The following is a 599-nucleotide window of genomic DNA, read 5'->3' as shown; positions in this document are numbered from 1 at the left end:
ATCAAAACACAATTTCTGACATGAACAACACCAACTTCCCTCTCTAACCAAAAATGACATACAAAGGAAAAACGCAAATACATCTCACTCATTATTACACATTATAAATTCCCTCCTTTCAGGGCAAGAAGTATTGCTCGGGGAAAAACAAGAGATCGCGCTCCCGACAATTCACCGGCGGGAATTTCGTTTTGATTGAAGACCTCGTAAATTCGGGAAAGACCTTTTACTTCGTGGAGAGCGGGAAGCGACCCACGAAGCTGTCCAAGTTAGGAAATGAAAAAGGAAATGCTGGAAATTAAACCCCCTTCAAAATATAAAGGCGATAATGGCGACGATAGTTATAACAAATAAATGTCCTGGTTAGGAAATGCTGGAAATTAAAGTCCTTGCAAGATATGAAGGCGATAATGGTTATAATAGTTAAAATAAATACATGTACTATAATAAACAAGTGTAATAAAGAATGCTTGTGATTATCCCAAAACCTTGTGTTAACAAAAGAAGCGAAATAAAATCATTTAGAACTTGGATCAGACTAAATGTTACTAAATAATTGTTTCACTCACGATAGATAGGTGGAGCATGTCTTTTGTGTC

The 599-nt window shown here is 36.6% G+C and overlaps 1 protein-coding gene across 3 annotated transcripts in view; it reads left to right on the top strand.

The window, feature by feature from the left end:
- The window catches only part of LOC119586213, an 8,757-nt gene extending 8,293 nt beyond the window's left edge, over positions 1–464 (top strand). For all 3 annotated transcript variants that reach the window (XM_037934916.1, XM_037934917.1, XM_037934915.1), the window contains one exon: positions 123–464. In XM_037934916.1, the coding sequence (XP_037790844.1) occupies positions 123–302 (180 nt within the window). In that variant the 3' untranslated portion in view covers positions 303–464. The remainder of the gene's footprint in view (positions 1–122) is intronic.
- Positions 465–599: the final 135 nt, after the last annotated feature.

The sequence above is a fragment of the Penaeus monodon genome, chromosome 21, assembly GCF_015228065.2.
Source record: "Penaeus monodon isolate SGIC_2016 chromosome 21, NSTDA_Pmon_1, whole genome shotgun sequence".
NCBI classification, from domain to species: Eukaryota; Metazoa; Arthropoda; class Malacostraca; order Decapoda; family Penaeidae; genus Penaeus; species Penaeus monodon.
Note: the sequence above shows the minus strand (reverse complement) of the source record. Positions and strands in the feature narration are given on the sequence as shown.